General features: G+C 43.6%; 1 protein-coding gene and 1 long non-coding RNA gene across 6 annotated transcripts in view; one reads left to right on the forward strand and one right to left on the reverse strand.

The window, feature by feature from the left end:
• Window positions 1-344: 344 nt before the first annotated feature.
• Window positions 345-10,176, reverse strand: LOC109551743 (uncharacterized). Its single transcript, XR_004523900.2, has 3 exons — window positions 9,630-10,176; window positions 8,784-8,886; window positions 345-1,245 (listed from the first exon to the last, which is right to left on the reverse strand). It is a non-coding gene; the product is annotated as an uncharacterized lncRNA (long non-coding RNA).
• A 274-nt stretch (window positions 10,177-10,450) lies between these two features.
• The window catches only part of MSI2 (musashi RNA binding protein 2), a 389,780-nt gene continuing 382,887 nt past the window's right edge, over window positions 10,451-17,343 (forward strand). Inside the window, exons 1-5 of one of the 5 annotated variants that reach the window (XM_033847266.2) lie at window positions 10,451-10,623; window positions 10,925-10,965; window positions 11,297-11,378; window positions 12,088-12,172; window positions 15,985-16,026. In XM_033847266.2, the coding sequence (XP_033703157.1) occupies window positions 10,562-10,623; window positions 10,925-10,965; window positions 11,297-11,378; window positions 12,088-12,172; window positions 15,985-16,026 (312 nt within the window). In that variant the 5' untranslated portion in view covers window positions 10,451-10,561. Of the gene's footprint in view, window positions 10,624-10,924; window positions 10,966-11,296; window positions 11,379-12,087; window positions 12,173-15,984; window positions 16,027-16,144; window positions 16,225-17,343 lie in introns of those variants that run through there. The other 4 variants (XM_033847265.2, XM_033847268.2, XM_033847267.2 and 1 more) reach the window with 4 other exon arrangements.

Raw genomic sequence — 17,343 nt, forward strand, 5'->3', positions numbered from 1 at the left:
TATTTGTGTGTTAGATCAGTAAAGAGTGTTTGAAAAATATAATTTCACTTTCTCTCAGCCTCACACCCTCTGCCTTTTTTCATGTCTTTTCCAGGTACTGTATACCTCTAGTTATGACTGTTAGAAAGAAACCATCTTGGCTTTCCCATATTATACATTTCTAGAAGGGCTGACTTAGGATCTGTACACACATGCTTATTTTTTATTTCCTGGAAGAAAACAAACTAGCCCTGAATTTAAGAGCATGCTCAGAAGTCAGTTCTTGAGGAAAGAAGCTATTTATTTATTTAAGGGAAATACAAAGGGCCCATTACTTTTAGACAGGGAATTTATGCTTGGTGGAATTTTCATGAATAAAACTTCATTTTATTAAAGATTTTCTGGTTAAAAATACGGTTTGCTTTTTTGGTGTGAAGTCTGCCGTGTCTGTTCTGAACAGTAAGGCTTGTGGGGCTACCGAGACAGATAAAGTGAACGGACTCTTCAATCAGAGAGGGGCTCGGCCTGCCGGTAAAATGCAATACCAAGAAGTAAACAAAGAGCCTTTTGCGAAGAAGACAGAGTTTAAATGGATCTCGCTTTTCCAATTTGAAAACGTGCTCGCGGTGGTTAGTAACTGAGTCAAGACATTTAAATCCTATGTATACTTGTATATCTTAACAGCGACCTATTTTAAGTGTGCAGTGGGGATAAGCAGATGAGCAAAGCAATGCTCCAGAAAGAGCACTGGAGGTAATTGAACATGAAATATGTTGCAATCTGATAACATTAATAACATGCAATCACTTCTTTCTATCTAATATGCAGTTCATTTGGCTAGAGTCTAACTAAAGCACTCCAGAACTGTTAGTGTAGGAATCCTGCCACAAACCTATGAAGTAAGCAGTTCCGTTTTTGTGCATTTTGAAGTATCTCTGTATTAATCGTCTATTCTGTGCAGCAAATTAGCCCCAAACGTAGTAGCTTCAAACCAGTATTTAATGTCTCACCCAGTATCTGAGGGTCAGGAATTGGGAGTGGCTTAGCTGGGAGGTTCCGGCTCCAGGTCTCTCGGGAAGTTGTTGAGATGTGAGCTGGGGTAGCTGTCGTCTGAAGGCATGGCTGGGGCCGGCAGATGCACCGTTAAGATGTCTCACAATCCTGGCAGGTTAGTTCGGGTTGCTGACAGGAAACTGCAATTCTTCTCCACGTGGGCCTCTCTAGCAGGCTACTTGTGCATCTTGACGGCGTGAAAGCCGGCTTCCCCTAGAGTGATCAGAGAGAGAGAGCCAGGCGGAGGGCGCGTGCCTTTTCTGATCCAGCCTCGGAATTCAACCGCCATCATTTCCCCCACATTCTATTCATTAGAAGCCAGTGACTAAGTACAGACCACACTCAGGGTGAGGGGAATTCAACGCCACCTCTTACAGGAGGACTAAAGAATGTGTGAAGATACTTTAAAACCATCATGACCCTGTTTACAGATGAGGGTGGCTTATCCGCTCAAGGTCACCTGGCTACTAGAAGACCCTCCGTGCGAGGCAGCAGACTGTTTTATTTCCTCTCTGCTGTGCCATCCACACACAAAACAAACCAGAAGAGCCCACATTCCTGAAATCACTGCACACAAGTTCAGAATCTGCCCTTTTAAACCGGCCAAGATCTTCTAAAAGCAGCAGGAGATTTTCTGTTGGAAATGGATGAAATGGACACAAGACTGGAAGGTAGGAGTCAGCTTTCTTCTTAATCAGCTCTGCGACCTTGAGAGAAAAAAACGCTTCTCTCTGGGCTGGTTTCCTCCTTTGTAAAACAAGACGGGCTAGCTGAGTGGTTTCCAAACTTAGTTGGCCATCACAGTCCTCTGGGGAATAAAAGACTCTCTGGCCTTACATTAAATCTACCAGGTCACAACCTCCAGGAATCTGTAAAATTAAAAAGCTCCCCAGGAGTCCAACGGGCGGCTGTGCAGACACTAGGAACCGCTGGACTAGATGATTGTTCGTGCTTCCAGCTCTAACGTTACGTTGACTCCTCCCTTCTGACTGGATGTACCCAGGTAACTCATCAGTTCTGAACCCTTGCTGCAATCATCAGGGAAATGTTAGATGTCTGGGGCTCCCCTCAGGCAAAATAAATCAGACATTCTGGGAAGGGGCCTAGGGATCATTACGGTCTGTTTGTTTTTATCAGTCTGTTTTCCAATAGTCATGTTCAACCTTGGTGACACATTAGAATCAGTTGAGAAGTTTTAAGAAAGATCACTGCCCACACTGTCCCCCAGAATAGTTAAATCAGAATCTTGTGGGTGGAAGGAAGCATCAGTATTGTTTAAAGTTCCCAGGTGATTATAATGAATAGTCACACTGCCCAATGTTGGCCTCATTTGAGGTAATTCCAATGCTGCCTCACCCGTAAAAGATTATTCAGAAGAAAAATTATTCAGAGATCCTAGATGCCACGGTATTCTAAGAAAAAATGCATTTGAAATGGAAGATGGTAAAAATTAAATGGAAGTGAGTTTCCATTTCTGTCAATATGGCAGACTAAATAACTTGAAAATCCTCCCACTATAAATACTGGTTTATAAATATAAACCATGTATAAATACTGGTCAAGATGCAATAAACACCCATTGAAATGAGCTCATGGGACAACAAGGAAAGGCGTTCAGTGCCAGAAGCAAGAGAAAGATGACAGTTAGCATGGTGAGCAAGGAGGAGGATGCGGAGCTGGTCTCAGGCAGGTTTGTTGGCCTTGAAAGGCTGAAGTCTGAGCATCAAAATGGAAAGAAGACTGTGGTTTGAGTCCAGTAAAGTGGGGAGATGGAACTGACATCCCCGAATAAATGTGGGACCTTGAAAGGGATGAATCATCATAGAAATAATTCAGTGGAAAAAAGTCTCCCTAGTGGCACAGGGAGACAAGAAAATTTGTCTTGGCATAAGTTGAAAGTGGAGAAAAAAGTCTTCACTGAGAATTTGGGACTACAGCCCAGTCTCATGTAAATCTGGGACTGAAATTTACCCTTCCTCTATGGTCCAGGAACCCTAAAGTGGAAACAAAAAAAAGATAAAAATACTGACCCAACACCAAACTACTGAACATACACGGATACAATCCACCATAACCAAGATGTAGTAGGTACAAAAGTCCCAAGAACCTCAGATAACAGAACTATCAGACAGACTATAAAATAAGTAAGTTAAAAAATTATTAAAAACATAAAAGAACATTTGGAACCATGAGAAAATAACATAACACTGTAGAAAAAGGTAGATTTGAAAGATAACTAAACAGAACTTCTAGAAATGACACATATAGTCATTGAAATGAAAAGCTCAGTGGATGAGTTACACAGCAGATTAGACACAGCTGAAGAAAAAAATAGCAAATGGATCTGAAGAAAATGCCCAGGAAGCAGCACAGAGAGTCAAAGTGATGGGAAGTCTGAGAGAAAAGCTCAGGCTATGTTGCATAGAAAGAGAAGGTGCGTTGTACACCTAATATGAGCACCAGAAGGTGAGAATAGAGAGGGTGTAAGGGAGACAGGATTTACATAGACAGCTGCTGACAGTTTTCCAGGTTTGATCAAAAACCTGCATCCTGAGATTTTGGGTATGCAGTGAATCTTGAACCATGTAAATAAAAGAAATTCACACCTGAACACCACATGGTAAGAATGCAGGAAGTCAAAGACAAGAGAGAAAAATCTTAAAACCAGAAAGAAAGAACAGATTACCTACAAAGGAATGATATTTAGACCGACAGCAAATGTCTCAACAATAAATAGAAAACAAGAAGATGTGACATATTCATAAAAGTGCTGAGGATAAAATAACTTTCAATCTAGAATTTTACACCCAGAGAAATCATCATTCAAGGATAAGGGTGAAACAAGGCAATTTTATACTAATAGAGAAAGCACGTTACTCATATAACCTCCCTAAAAAAAAACTACTGAAGGATATGTTTCAAGGGAAAGGGCTGGTACCTAGAAGAAAGGGAGAAAAACATGCTGGAAACAAAGGTGAACAAATTGGTAAACATGAGCAAATCGAAACAATGACTGTATAAAACTAAAATGACAGTAGTGATTAAATTTAGGGGTATAAAAACAGGTGAGTCTAAAATAAGAAGCAATAATAACATGTAAAAGGGAGGATGTAATTGAAGTTGAATAATTCTCTGTTTACTGTAGAGTTTCAGGGAGGCTGGATTAAGTGTACATGTTAAAAATTGTAAAGTAATCACTAAAGGAATAGAAATATACCTTACAACTCCTAAACTAGTTAAAGAGGAAAAGGCAGTAAAGAATTCTTGATCAGTTCAATAGAAGAAAAGGAAGGAAGTAAACGAAAAACTTAGAGAAAACAGAAGAAAATGAGACATCAGTTCCAAATGTCAGAAATCAGTAGATCAACAGGCTGTCTTATACATTGCTAGTGGGAGTACAAATTGCAAGAGTACCTTTGGAAAACAGTTTAGCATTATTCTGTAAAGTTTTACACTTACACATCTCATGACGCAGTAATCACTCCAAAGAGAAAATTCTGCCCGCATACACTGGAAGATAAGACTACTTATCACCGCTGCTTGTAACAGCAAAAAATTGGAACAACTCAAAGGCCTGTGACAGGAGAATGGACAAGCTAATTTGTGGGACAGTCATGAAATGGAATTTTATACAACTATGGAAAATAATGAACTACAGCCAGAAGCAACAGTCTAGTTGAATCTTAGTAATACCATGTTGAGTAAGAAATATAGGCCTCCTCAGAAAATTTTTGTAAAATTTTAAACCGAGTATATGATAAAAATTTGATAAAACTTTTTTTTTGATGAAACTTTTTAAAAAGCAAAGAAGAATAATAAATACAAGATTTGGGACTGGTGGTTTCTTCAGGTGGGGGAACAGTAGAGGAGGAGCACATAAGTAGTTGCAAGTCACTGTTACTGTTTTAGTTCTCTAGTTGAATAGTAGGTTTACAAGTGTTCATAATATCAAAAAATAAAATAAGGCCATGGATATACCTAATGATGATAGTATGTTTATGCCAGAGATTGTGATTAATATAGTTTTGTGCCCCTAAGTTTCATTAAAAATATTGGCAATTACATTAAATGTAAATGGACTAAACTTACTAGTCAACCCAATAAATAAATAAATAAGATCCAGGTACATGCTGTTTATAAGAGACTTACCTAAAAATCAAAGACATAGAAAGGTTGAAAGTAAAAGGATGGAAAAAGATATGCCAGACAAAATGCCAGCTAGAAGTGAGAGTAGTTATATTTATTGCAGGCGAAGTAGACTTTAAAGCAAAAAGCACTAGGGTTAAATATCATCTGTGCATATGTTAAAGAAATGGTTCACTAGGAAAACAGTAAATCTAAGCTTGTATGCGCCTAATTACACAGCTTCAAAATAAATAAAGCAAAATGAGAAATAACATGTTAAAAAATAAAAAAATGCAGTCATACTATGAGATTTTCATAGCCCTTTTTGATGTACCTTATCACATACTTTTAAAATATAGAGAGCAAAGTTTGAGAGATTTACAGTAGATACTGGCAAATTCAGTCATATAAGGAGATTTTAATGTACCACTATAAAAAGTGATAGATATTAGTAAGGCTAAAGAAAATCTGGATGATGTAATTAACAAGCTTGATTTAACAGACTCATACAGAATGCTATACAACAAATAAGATATACACATTCTTTTCAAAACCACATGGAGTATTTATAAAAACTATTTACCAAAGCAAAATCTCAACAAATAATAAAGAATGTGCTTCATACAGACCACCTCTCTGACCTTAATTAAGTTAGACATAAATAACTAACAACCAAAACAAAAACTTGTGTTTAGAAATGTAAAAATACACATGTATTGAGGCAAAGAAGAAATCTAAACATTCTTCGCCTGGGATGGTAATAAAAATTCTACATATTTTGTGGAATGTAGTTTCAGTGGCACTTGGAGTGAAATCTGTAGCCTTAAATGTTAAAAAAAAAAAGAAAACCGAAGCGTGAAAATTAATTACTTAAGCCATCAAGAATCTTTTTAAGCCAACAAAATAAATCCAGAGAACAGAACAAAGAAAATAACATGATATATTAACAATACACAATTAGATCAGGAGTCCCCAGCCCCTGGGCCTCCGACTGCTAGTGGTCCAAAGCCTGTTAGGAACCCGGCTGCACAGCAGGAGGTGAGCGGCGGGTGAGCTAGCAAAGCTTCAACTGCGGCTCCCATTACTGCATTAGCCCCTGAACCGTATCCCTCCCCCCACCCCCTACGGTGGAAAGAAAAAGGTTGGGGACCACTGATTAGATTATATTTTCTATATGGTATATATTCTTAGACATAAGAACATAAAATATATAATAGTATATAAAAGTGAAAATTAATGAAACAAAAAATAGTATTAACCAAATTGAAAGTTGATTCTTTGAAAACACTAGTAGAAAGTAGAAAGAAACACTAGATAAAAATAGGGAGGTCTCTGACACAACTGATCCAGAAAAGAGAAGATACATATACAATAATATTTGGAATGAAAAAAAATGAAGGGTATGGATAGATGCAGCAGAGATTAGAATATATTCAGAGAAAACTATGAACAGCATTTTGTTAATAAATTTGAAAACCTAGCTGGTATGGACAATTTCCCTGAAAAATATAATGAGCAAAAATTGAGTCAGGAAGAATATAAAACCTAAAGACACCCATAGCCATCAAAGAAATGGAATCAGTATAAAAATCAACCTAGGAAATGTTTATCCCAGAGCCAGACATTTTACTGGCAAGTTCTACCAAACAGTCAAGGAACACATAATTCCAATTTTATACACACTGTTCGTGAAAATGGAAAAAGAAGGAACCAGTTCATTTTTTGAGGCCAGTATAACCAGAGAAGGGCAGTATGAGAAGGGAAAACTGCAGCCTATTTGACTTATGGACATGGATACAAAAATGCCTACAGTGAAGCTAGATGTTGACCTTCATTCATTCATTCATCCTTTCATTCGTTCAACAAATATTTGCTTAGTGTTAACCATGCACCAATGGGCACTGTGCTAATACTTGGAGAGCAGAAGTGGACAGGAGCTTATGGCTTAGTGGAAGAGATAAGCAATAAAGCAAATGATCACACAGGGTAGGGTACACAGAGGGCATTCTGGCAGGATAACAGTGCATACCGAGGGGGATTCAACCTGGTCAGAGAGGTCAGGGAATGCTTTCCAGGCATATTAGTGGAGTAAGAATGAGTGTGGGAAGAGCGTTTAGGAGGTTACTGCACGGGCTCCAGTGGGAGATCTGAGATGCAGTAGCAGGAAAGGTGAATTTGAGAGACATTGAGGAAGTAAAACCAACAGAGCTTCATGATGGATTGCACATGGGAAGGTGTCAACCTGGAGAGGGGTCAACCTTGTCTCTAAGATGGCTGGGGCTCTGTTCATGGAGAAAACTTTAAAAGAGGTTCAGGTTTAGGGGAAACCAGCATGCATGTGGTTTTGGAAATGTGGAGTTTGGGGTAACTTAAGGAAGGCTAAGTGGAAATGATGAATAGGAAATTAACCAGAGCCCGGAGTTCTGTGGGGAGAGCAGGCTGGAGATTTTAATTTGAGTGGCATCAGAACGTAGATGGTAATTAACCCATCCTTCAGGGGATCTCATCCAGAGAGGGTGTGTAGTTAGGGGAGAGAATGAACACCACTATTTAAAGGAAAGGCAGAGGTGGAGGAGTCAGGGCAAAGAGAGGAGGAAAGGCAGGAGACGTACGAGGAAAGGCAGGAGAATGTGGGCATCAAGGATGCCAAGGGAAGAGTGAGTTACAAAGAATGCAGTGTCCAACAGTGTCATGGGCTGTTGAAACTTTAAGAGGGTGGAGGACTGATGTGGTCCTGGAATTCTCCTGACCCAGGGGCTACATTAAGTGAGTGAGCTGGAGGAGAAATGCATAATGATAAGAAACTAAGAGCAGCAAGAGTGAATATTTTGGACAATGAGACTCTTCCTGTAACCTCTTTATGGTGATGGTTACTAGACTCCATGCATTTGTCAAAACTCAGACTTATAGACCAAGAAGAGTAAATGTTACTGCATATAAGTTAAAAATAAATAAATAAAAACAATGCAGAATTGGTGATTTAAGATCTAACTTCCTCTTTATAACTGCAGGGCTAGCTCCCGCAATTTAATTCAGTTCAGCTTGTGTAGGTCTACAACAGGGAACAAGGGCACCCCACTCTCACCTTGTTAAGGGCAGAATAAATATGCATGCAGCAGAGCCAAAGGGCATGGGACTGATGGCCAGAGCTCCTCTAAGGAACTGACAGGTGGTGGGTAGGGTGTAGCCTGGTAAGCTTGGTTCCTCTGGGCCCCTGACGTAAAATGAGGGGGGTGGATCAGGAAAGGCCTTTCCACCTCTGATGATCTGTGGTTCTAGCGTAAAAATCCCCCACAAAATCCCATTAGCTCTGTTGTCTGCATTTTGTTATTGAGAATAGTCATAATAAACAATTACCATAATAACAACTGGCTCTTCAACACATGGGACCCCAGATGACTTGGGAAGCAGCTTGGAGTGAATTGGAAAATGCTTGGGCTTCTGGTGTAAAGTTTTAAAGTGCCTTCTAAAAATCATATGCTAGCAAGCACAACGCATATAGGCTTTCAATGAAAAAGGGACTTTTCCATGTGTTGATTTCAGACCCTCCCCTCACCCTATCAATGCGGTCAAGGAAGAACTATCCCAATTTAGGAGACAGGGAGATTAAGAGCCTGGTCACTCACGGGTTTGGTTGATGTTGGTATTTTCCGAATAGTCCATTTCTCAAAGACCCACAGCGGATTTGGTACCGTTTTGGGGTTGAGTGTATTCCACTGTATCCTAATCCTACGAAAATTAGTGGAAAAGTGTTAATTGGGCATCAGTTCATGCTTAACATTAATTTGAGTATTTGATGAACCACAAATACTCAATGACGTTGCCCCCTTAAGCCATATTAACTCAATTTATTGTAATAATTAAAAACAATAAGGATAATTATATCCTTATTGTTTTAAATACCCCACAGATTGAATCCAGCCTGAATTTAGCCGGCCTGAAATCTGCTGGAGAAGTGGGCGATGTTTTTGGGTAGCTACAAAATTGTCTTTTAGGAATTTTCAGCGCGGGAAAGGATAAAAGTCAGCATTTATTAAGCACCTACTGTGTGCCAGGACCTGTGCCACACCACACTGCTCCCAAGGTGGCGGGGGTGTGTGTTGGAAGCCTTCTGCCACCCTCAGCTACATCCCCAGATGGTGGGGGGCTTGGGCTATTCACATCTCATGCATTTTACTACCTCGGCATAGAAACAATAACATATATATAACAAACGGGTTGGAGAGGGGTTTCCTGAAATAACCATCCTTCCCGGCCCTCCCAGAGATGCTCCCAAATTATTTCTCTCTATATAAAAAATTTTGATTTGAACTCCGATCATTTGACCTTGACCTCTATAACCCTATGCTATTATATTTTTTAAGCGCCTTATGATTAACGCGGAAACCCTTTCTTCGGCATTTTCTCACCACTGGAATCGCGACAGTTTCCTCAAAGTTCCAAAATAACCTTTCCCGGGCAAGGATTCGTACCTCTGCCGGGTAAGGGCGGGGAGCCGCGCAAGACGTGCCGGTGCGGAGCGAGAGCCAGAGAGAACTTCCAGCGCGAAAGGAAAATAAAACTTGTGGCTGGTGTTTGTGCGGGAGAGTCTCCGCAATCCTGAAGCCCCGCGATCCTGGGGGGTCTCGGCGGCTGCCCGAGGAGCGCCAGGGTTTGGATTTGATCCCGACGTCCTTGACCTAAATTTCTGCGCGGTGGCTGGAAAAAGGGCGCAGAGCCGGGCAGGCGGCTGTTGCCATCCCGGATCCTGGCGGCCGGGTCCGGGGAACTTGAATGGAGAGGCCGAACTAGAGGGGTGGGGGGCATCTTCTCCCCTGCCCCAGTGTGGAGCCGCGGCGAGCTCCCCGCGCCTCCCCCTCCCCCGATCCACCCGCCCCCCGCAGCCCATGTGATCCAGGGAAGTCGGGGTGCGCTCCCCTTGGCTCGGCCCGCCCGGAGGCGGGGCTCCTCGGGCCGCGGGGTTCGCGCACCGCCCCAGTGGGTCGGGCAGCGGGGGGCAGAGTGTGCGCGCGCGGGCAGGCGGGGGCCGCACCGGGGTGCGTGACGTCACCGGCATTGGTTACACGACGTTCTAGAACTCCGCCCCACGTGCGCCGCGGAGGAGGGGGAGGAGGAGGAGGGGATGGGGGTGGGGAGGAGGAGGGGGAGAGGTGGGGATGGGCCGGGGGGGCGGGGACGGGGGGTGTGCGAGCAGCGGGGCTGAGCTAAGCCGAGCCCACGTGTGACGGCTCTCGCCGCTGCCCCGGCTCCGCCGCTCTTAGAGAGATTCGGAGGAGCCCGGGCGGGGGGGAGGAGGAGGGGGAGGAGGGAGCGGGAGATCTCGGGGCTCGGAGCCGGCCGCCGCTCCGCTCCGATCGCTGTGGGGCTCGGTTTTTTGGGGGTGGGGGGGCGGGGGGGCTCAGATATGGAGGCAAATGGGAGCCAAGGCACCTCGGGCAGCGCCAACGACTCCCAGCACGACCCCGGGTAAGTTTCCAGCCGCTGCCCACCGCGCCGCCTCGGGCTCGCTCTCCTTGCAGCGGCGGGGACGGCGGTGCGCGGAGCCGGGCATCTCCCGCGCCCCCCCCGCCCGCGCGCCCCCCCCCCCCCCGTGGAAGTTACACACCTTTGGATTGCATTTCGCCGTCACCTTCTCCCCCACCCCACCTCCGCGCTCTCGCTCGCTCGCTCCCCCCCCTCCCCGCTTTCCTTTTAGCTTTTGTAAGTTACACGTCAAAATGGCCGATCTGACATCGGTGCTCACTTCTGTTATGTTTTCTCCCTCTAGTAAAATGTTTATCGGTGGACTGAGCTGGCAGACCTCACCAGGTAAGGGAGGGAGGGGGGGACGCCTGGGTCCCCCCCTTCTTGGCTTCTTTATTGCTCTTTGTTATCCCGGTGTAGGAGCCCCCCCCTCGCCATTGGCTCCCCACTTCTCCTGTGCAAGGTTATTTTTTTAAATAGCAAATCCTTTCCGAGCCCTCTACGCGACCTCTGTTGCCGAATTTCCCCCGCGTGTGCAAAAAAAAAAAAAAAAAACCCAGAATAACAACAGAAAACTACTTTTGGTTTTTGTCCTTGATCAAAATTTGCATTGCTTTTTTTTTTTCCACACCTTCTCCCCCCCCCCCCCCCAATCTCTCTCTTTCTCTCCCTACAGATAGCCTTAGAGACTATTTTAGCAAATTTGGAGAAATTAGAGAATGTATGGTCATGAGAGATCCCACTACGAAACGCTCCAGGTAAAGCATTCCCTTCTGGATTTTGTCTTTATTTTAGAACAAAGTTTAAGTGTTATTTTTGGAGGTGTCTTCGGAAGTAGCTAAGCGGATTTAGAACGGGGCTCAGGCATGTGGCTGGTTTCGAACGTCGCTCCATCCTCCCCCCTCCTCCATTAACCCCAAAGGTTATTGTTAATTGGGGCTGAATTCTGGATACACAGATGCCCACATCTCCGCTTTAAGTCATTTTCCCGTCGCTTCTTTTTCTCCTGTTTCAAATGACATTCAGCTTCATTCACTTTCCACATAGTTGTTTTTTTTGTTTTTTTTAATGTGTGCTTCCCCCGCACTCCCAACTCCCCGAACTCTTAAGCCCCTTTAGAAAGCTGGTTGGATCTTCTCTAAGTGCCTGGGTTTCTTCGGAATAAAACAAAGCTTTAAAGAAAGGGAAGGGGAGGAGGAGGAGAGAGACTGAGGTGGCGAAAGAGTGGAGACACCAGCGTTCTCCAAGTTACCTCCACCCGCCCTGCCCCCGTTCCACTTCCCCCATTAACCTTGATGTGTTTCCTTGCGAGGCCGAGGGCTGTAGGCAGGAGGGGGTGGGGAGGGTGGGGAGTGGGGGTGAGCGGGGGCAACTTTGCTCTCCGTTCTGCATTAGGGCTCGCTCCTTGTTGCTCTCGATGGTGTCACATTTTCTTGTTTGTTTTTCTCCCTCTTTGTCTCATTTCAGAGGCTTCGGTTTCGTCACGTTCGCAGACCCAGCAAGTGTAGATAAAGTATTAGGTCAGCCCCACCACGAGTTAGATTCCAAGACGGTAGGTTGCTTTTCCTTGTTGTTGTTGTTTGCCCCTTTTCAGGACCGATCTGGGCATTGACAGCCCAATTTAAAGAGACAGTGTCTTCTTTTGCTTCTGTGCTGAGAACTGGGTACTTTGAAGCAGAGGTTGCAAGTCGGTCCTAAAGTTTGCCGCAAAGGCTGGATTTGGGGTTTTCTTTTTAGAGCCCGTCCCACTGCAGCCCCAGATGCTGCCAGGCCTAGGCTTGGGGGAGGGGTCGGCTTGGGGAGAGGCTATCTTCCGGGCCAGAGGACCCTGCGAAGAAACTCCACCACCGATCAGAGGCAACTTTTCTTTGTCAGCCGAGCCCAGCCCGCGTTACCAACTGTGGCTGTGGGAATCGGCTCTTAGAAGGCACAACTTGCTTCATGGCCGAGGGGGACTGGGGACAGGAGGAGGTGAGGGGGCACTAATCACAGTCCAGGCAACAGGTTCCTCTTGGGCACTTCGGATTTGGAATGTGGTTTGAGAAGGAAAGGATACCTCCCAGATCCAAGCTGGGCATCCAGTGGGTGACTCCAGATGGTGTGAAATCTAAGGCTGATAAGGTCTTGGGTTTCAAAGTGGTTTTTTTTTTTGTTTGTTTGTTTTTTCTTTTCTTTTTCAGATCCTTTGAGTGTGGGTACTTTTACAGCATTAGAAGGTTTTAAAGTCCATTGTTGAGGGGATAAAAGTCTCTAAGGTCAGAAGAGGAAGGGAAGAAAGTATCAGTGTATAATAATACATTTAATGGGGGAGAAGAAGGGGAGTTCGTAGCATTTTATTGTGGCTCTCCTGCCTTCCTTGTCTACTAGAATTTCCCCACGGTTTTTATTCATCCGCCTTAAGGCAGGGGCCTGGAGGTGACTTTGGGATACAGTGCTGGGCTGCTGGGGACTTCACCTCTCTGTGGTGGGTGAGTGGGATGGGGGCCGGGGTAGGGGTGGGGTGGGGTGGGGAATCTCTCTCTAGTCCCAGCTGCCAGTGCAGAGCTTGGGCAAGTTGTTCCCTGCCTCTAGGCCTCAGTTTCCTCTTCTGTAAAATAAAGGAGTGGAACAAGTGATCTTCTCATGTCCCTTTTGGCTTTAACACTGAATGGCAGAGAAGACGAGAACCTGGCCACCTTTGGTACCCTTGAATTGATTTTGCAAATTTACCCTTTTTCTCTGATCAGAGGTCAGGTGCATGCCTCCTCTCCCCCCACCGCCCCCCCCAAAAAAAAGAGGCCCACACTTTAAGTTGCTTTATTAATTGCACTGAACTTGTCCTAGCTCGTGTCCCAGCCTTTTTGCACTTTCAGATCATTTAATTTCAGGGACAGTCGTTTGCAGGGTGATAACGGATGTCTGAAGAATTTTTATCTCTTTGACTTCTTGGCTAGACAGTTCAAAAAGCTAGTAAAATTAAAGAGGAAAGATATTCCAAGGCAAATTCGGGAATTTATTATTCACCCCTCAGTCCATCCCGGGTGGGAGAAGTATTAATAGTATTTGATTTCTGTTGTGTCTGGTGGGTCATCTCCCTCAGTATCAGATGCAGCGCCTGCAGTTTTCCCTCACTAATTGTTTGTAGACATGTTTTGGTCACTATTATTTAGTATAACCTAGCTTTTGACTTTGTTTCAACGTTCAGTGCCGGAGGCAGAAGCGGTTGGTTTATTGACATGGAAACGAGGATCTTGTTTACTGTTACCTTAAAAGCTTTGTTTAGGTAACGGCCATTCACATCCAAAATAGTACCCTAGTCTTTTCCTAGAGGATTTGTAGCTACAGTAAGTAGAGTTGTACTTAACTAACTAATGTTTTCATTTTTGGTAGTTTTCTTTTTCGTTCGTTTTTAAAAAACAGTTGACAGGGATGTACAAAAGGTTGGGATTTGCCTTACTTCTCTCGACCCGTCGTCTCCTTTTAAGATCTCAGCGTGTACACTTGGCCCACAGAAGATCTCTCATTGTGGTATATAACACGCTGTTACCGCAATACCCTATACAGGAGTTCTGAATTGGCTTCGAGTTTTGTAACTGTAGATCTATATAATTTTTTAGCGGTCTGCTTTCTTTACTTCTCCCTGCTCTCCTCTGGCTCCCTCACCTCTGACACGTCCCTCACCTTTTACCCCACAAACAAGGTGACTTATTATTGCAGTTGTGTGCTGATCAGCTAAAAAAAAAAAAAAAAACTTTGGGAGAGTGTTTATGAAAAGACATATCTGTCTTACGTTTGGTCAACAGAATGGAAAATCCACACCTGTTGTATTTCTCCTGTCGACAGCTCCTAGTCTGTGCTGAATATACCTGTAGCTGTGGTAATGTTAATCTCCACGAAAGGGTAGTTTACTAGATCAGAGATTTTTGTCTGTTTTAGTTTTTGCAAAGTAATCTCTCATTTCTCAGGTGATGTTTAAAGGTGGAAAACATGCTGCAGACTTTTATGAGGTCTTTAAACTACCTTAATAAAAGTGGTAAATCTTTATGTCTTACTGGTTAGGTCCTAGGGGCTGTTAAGTCTGGGAACAGAGTTAGCTCTGGTGTGACTTTCCCCCTCCTCTGTGCTTTTTCCCAAAGCATTACTCTCCCCGCCCCCGCCCCCCATGGCAGAACTGAAAACAAGGTTGAGATTTACATTTTAAAAGGGGAAAATTTTAATATGAAAGCCAAAGCGGATAAATAAATAACTTGTAGCTGTATTCATGCCACGCTCCGTGTTGAATTTTACCCAGAGATTTGTGACATTTAGAAAACTAATGAAAACTAACAATGGGAATATTTTTTTCATTCTTTCCTTACCCATATTTTCTGTCCAACAACTTTACCCCCCCCAAATCAGCCTATTAGACTCAAATGCTTCTGTGGGAATTGTTCAGAGTTTTAAAGCCAGTCCCTGATTCAGATCTGCAGATGTCTGATCTGGTGTACTGGTAGTTTTTCCGTTCAGACTGGGGTTGGGGTAGCGGGAATATCCTAAGTGTTGCACTAGATTCTGACTGCTTTTTTTCAGTAATTTTTTTTTTTTTTTTTATCCTCTCCCCATAACAGCCTTACTTTTCTAATATGGGTTTAGGTTGCTCATAGATTTTTACCCCCTGTGATTTTGAAAATCCAGGTGCATTTATCTCCGATGTTTCCATTTATTTTAATTTATTATTTTTAAGAACCCACTCAGGTTCTGTAGTTTTTGACACCTGCTTTCTTTTGAGGTATAACTACAGAAAGAACTATCCTTTTGACTTATCTTAGGTAATTTACTTTTGCCAAGATGAGTGAATTAATTCAAGCAGAGCATGGTGTTGCATGTTGATGGGGAGTTTTTTGGACATTGTTGACTTAAAAAAATTTTGGAATCCCCTTCCCCACCTGTGTTGTTTAGTTATCATTGAGGAGAAGAACTACCATCCAGTTCCGTGCTGCTGGAAGGGTCTTCCATGTAAATTTCAGGTTATGATTTTTTTTTTTTTCAGTGATGATGTTCTCATCTTTTCTCCCAGCCATGCATTGCAAATTAGATGCATGAAGCCCTAATGCAAGCAAAGCCCTTGCCTGAATAAGAACACATGAGATCTGGTGTGTTACAGCATTACACATTGAAATTCATGGTGGGATGTTTCAGAAAGGCTCACTGTGTTCGTTACATTTTGGGAGAGACGGTTGCAGTTTAGATCAAACTTTAAGGAGGCTTTTAAGTTGCCTGAGAAGTTACTAAAAGCTGGGTTAAAAGCCTGAGAAATGAGTGATTAATAACTAGGTGATTAGTCAGAATTGTTTTTCTTCCCTCAAAGACATGCAGCTGACTCCTGCTTTTGCATTTTTTCCCCAGATTGACCCCAAAGTTGCATTTCCTCGTCGAGCGCAACCCAAGGTAAGTAGGAGAATCAGTAATAGGATTTTAGCACTCCGAGGTGGTTGCCAAGGATTTCAAGTTTCCAACAGAGCACTGGCAAGGAAGCGTTGAAACCTGGTGCACACCGTTTCTTCAGGGTATCAGCACGTGGCTGTGGAGAGGCCAGGGCAGGCGCTCTGTGAAATAACCGTGCGTCTGCAAGTCAGCTGTCCCCAGGTGGGTTCTGAGCATCCAGCTGGGGGCAGGGGCAAGCCCGATCCTTCCTGGGAGGACATAGCTCCATCTGTTGCAATATTTATGCAAGTGTTCTATTTATTTTTTAAGCATCGCTGAGATTATATCAGGAAAAGTTGGATATTTACTCGTGACTCTTTGTTGGAGGGTACTCTTCTGAGGTCTTACAACTTAGAGTTTATGGAGGGGAGTAGAATTTAAGTAAACAGCTTGTCCTTTCTTGGAAAAACAACTTTGTAGACCCATGAAGCCCTCAATCTGACAGGAAGTGTTTGGATGTATTGGTTTCAGGTAGGTTGGGTAAATCTGGGCATACTTGAAGCCAGCAGTGCTACTCTTTGGTGCAGGTGCTGGTGCCTGGGCGGAGAAGTGCTGGAAACGTTGTCCCTTTGTAGGAGTGGTACTACAAGGCTTGCTGAAAGGCTTGAGCTAGGCCTTCACCTTTTCCCAAGTGTGTAGTTAACATAATTTTCACTGAGCTTGCCAGGTGTGGCCACAAAATCACAGCTGCATAAAGCTTAAGGTGAAATTTAAAGGGCCTATGGCTTCCACACTAAATTTGCACTTTTTAATTATACTTTTTTCTTCCCCGGGTAATACTGGAAGAAATACTTTTTCCGCATCTTGTGGTCTTGGCGCTCTTTCAAGGGAAAGGGGAAAAGGTGAAGCGTTTGACTGTAGGTCATAAAGGGATAGTGCTGTGGTTTTAGCAAATTCAGTTTATTTCTTTAAGCATGGTCTCCCAGAAGTGGAACCTTTGAGCCGTGCAAAGGAAGGAATGGTTCTGTACATTAATGAAGAAATAGTTGGCTGTCGTGGACGGTATTTTGAGAATTTCAGGTTGGAGCCTGCCATGTGATTCCCTCCTTCCTTCCTTCCTCCTTCCCTGCCTCCTTCCCTTCCTCTTTCCCTCTCTTCCCCCCTCCCTTCCCTCTCTCTCTCCCCCCTCTTTCTTCCATGTCTTCCCTTCCCTTCCCTTCCCTTCCGTTCCCTTCCCTTCCCTTCCCTTCCCTTCCCCTTCCCTCTTTCGAAGGAAACACAAATCCTTAAACAAAAATAGTGAAATATTTTCTTTAGGCATTTTTTCCCCCTAAAGCTTAA

The sequence above is a fragment of the Tursiops truncatus genome, chromosome 20 (genome assembly GCF_011762595.2).
Source record: "Tursiops truncatus isolate mTurTru1 chromosome 20, mTurTru1.mat.Y, whole genome shotgun sequence".
NCBI lineage: Eukaryota > Metazoa > Chordata > Mammalia > Artiodactyla > Delphinidae > Tursiops > Tursiops truncatus.